General features: G+C 67.5%; 1 protein-coding gene across 1 annotated transcript in view; it reads right to left on the bottom strand.

Moving 5' to 3' along the window:
- The window catches only part of RNF123 (ring finger protein 123), a 26,986-nt gene that overhangs the window by 24,408 nt on the left and 1,765 nt on the right, over positions 1 to 813 (bottom strand). Inside the window, exon 2 of the mRNA XM_014538995.1 lies at positions 85 to 218. Within this exon, the coding sequence (XP_014394481.1) occupies positions 85 to 183 (99 nt within the window). The 5' untranslated portion in view covers positions 184 to 218. The remainder of the gene's footprint in view (positions 1 to 84; positions 219 to 813) is intronic.

Below are 813 nucleotides of genomic sequence, written 5' to 3'. Positions count from 1 at the left end.
GCATCGCCTGGGAGTCACTGGGGGTCACGGGACCTGGGACTTGGCTGTCTGTGCCCCTTCCTTCTCCCTCCCTCAACAAGGAGCCTGCCCCCAGCCCTTACCTGTGACCCTGGGCTTCTCAGCGTCCGAGGCCAGCCCGTAGCTCTTGCGGGAGAAAGACATGTCAGCCCCCTTGGATGCCATCCTTCATGTCTCCTGGGCGGCCAGTGTCCTGGGGGCTGAGCCAGAGGCAGAGGTTGTCTCCGTGAAGCCGGCCAAGGGCCCCCACCCTCCCCTCAGTGCTGGGGGCAGGAAGGCCTGGGAGCCGGTGAGGCCAGGTGTGCACACGCCCTCACGCACCAGCGCTGGGCAGAGGGAGGCAGGGGCTCCCAGCGTCCCGCACAGGGAGGCGGCTATGTAGGACCCCGTGTGACAGGCCACGGGCAGGCCGCCACCATGTCCCAGTGCTCAGCACAGGCCCCCACAGAGCAGGGGCCAGATATGAGTCTGTAGAACCAAACTAAATGCCTCCACCCTGGGAAAGCGAAACCAGCGTCCACCGTGGGGCGGCCTAGGAGCGGAGCCCCGCACCCCTCTCCGTCCTGAGCCCCCCTGGGCCCAGCTCATCTCCAGGAGATACGATACCCACACCCGACACCACCCTCCCCAAGCGCAGCCCCCCCCAGGGCTGGTGTCTCCTCCAGCTACAAGCCCTGCCCACACCCGAGGCAGCACCGTCCTCAGCCCCAGGACCCCTTCCCCCTTCCCTGGTGGAAAGTCCTGCTCGTTTTGCTCACACACACGGCCGCCCACCCCCACCCCGGCCCAGCACCC

Source organism: Myotis brandtii, unplaced genomic scaffold (assembly GCF_000412655.1).
Source record: "Myotis brandtii unplaced genomic scaffold, ASM41265v1 scaffold207, whole genome shotgun sequence".
In the NCBI taxonomy this organism is placed as follows: Eukaryota; Metazoa; Chordata; class Mammalia; order Chiroptera; family Vespertilionidae; genus Myotis; species Myotis brandtii.
This window is presented reverse-complemented; position numbering and strand designations above follow the sequence as displayed.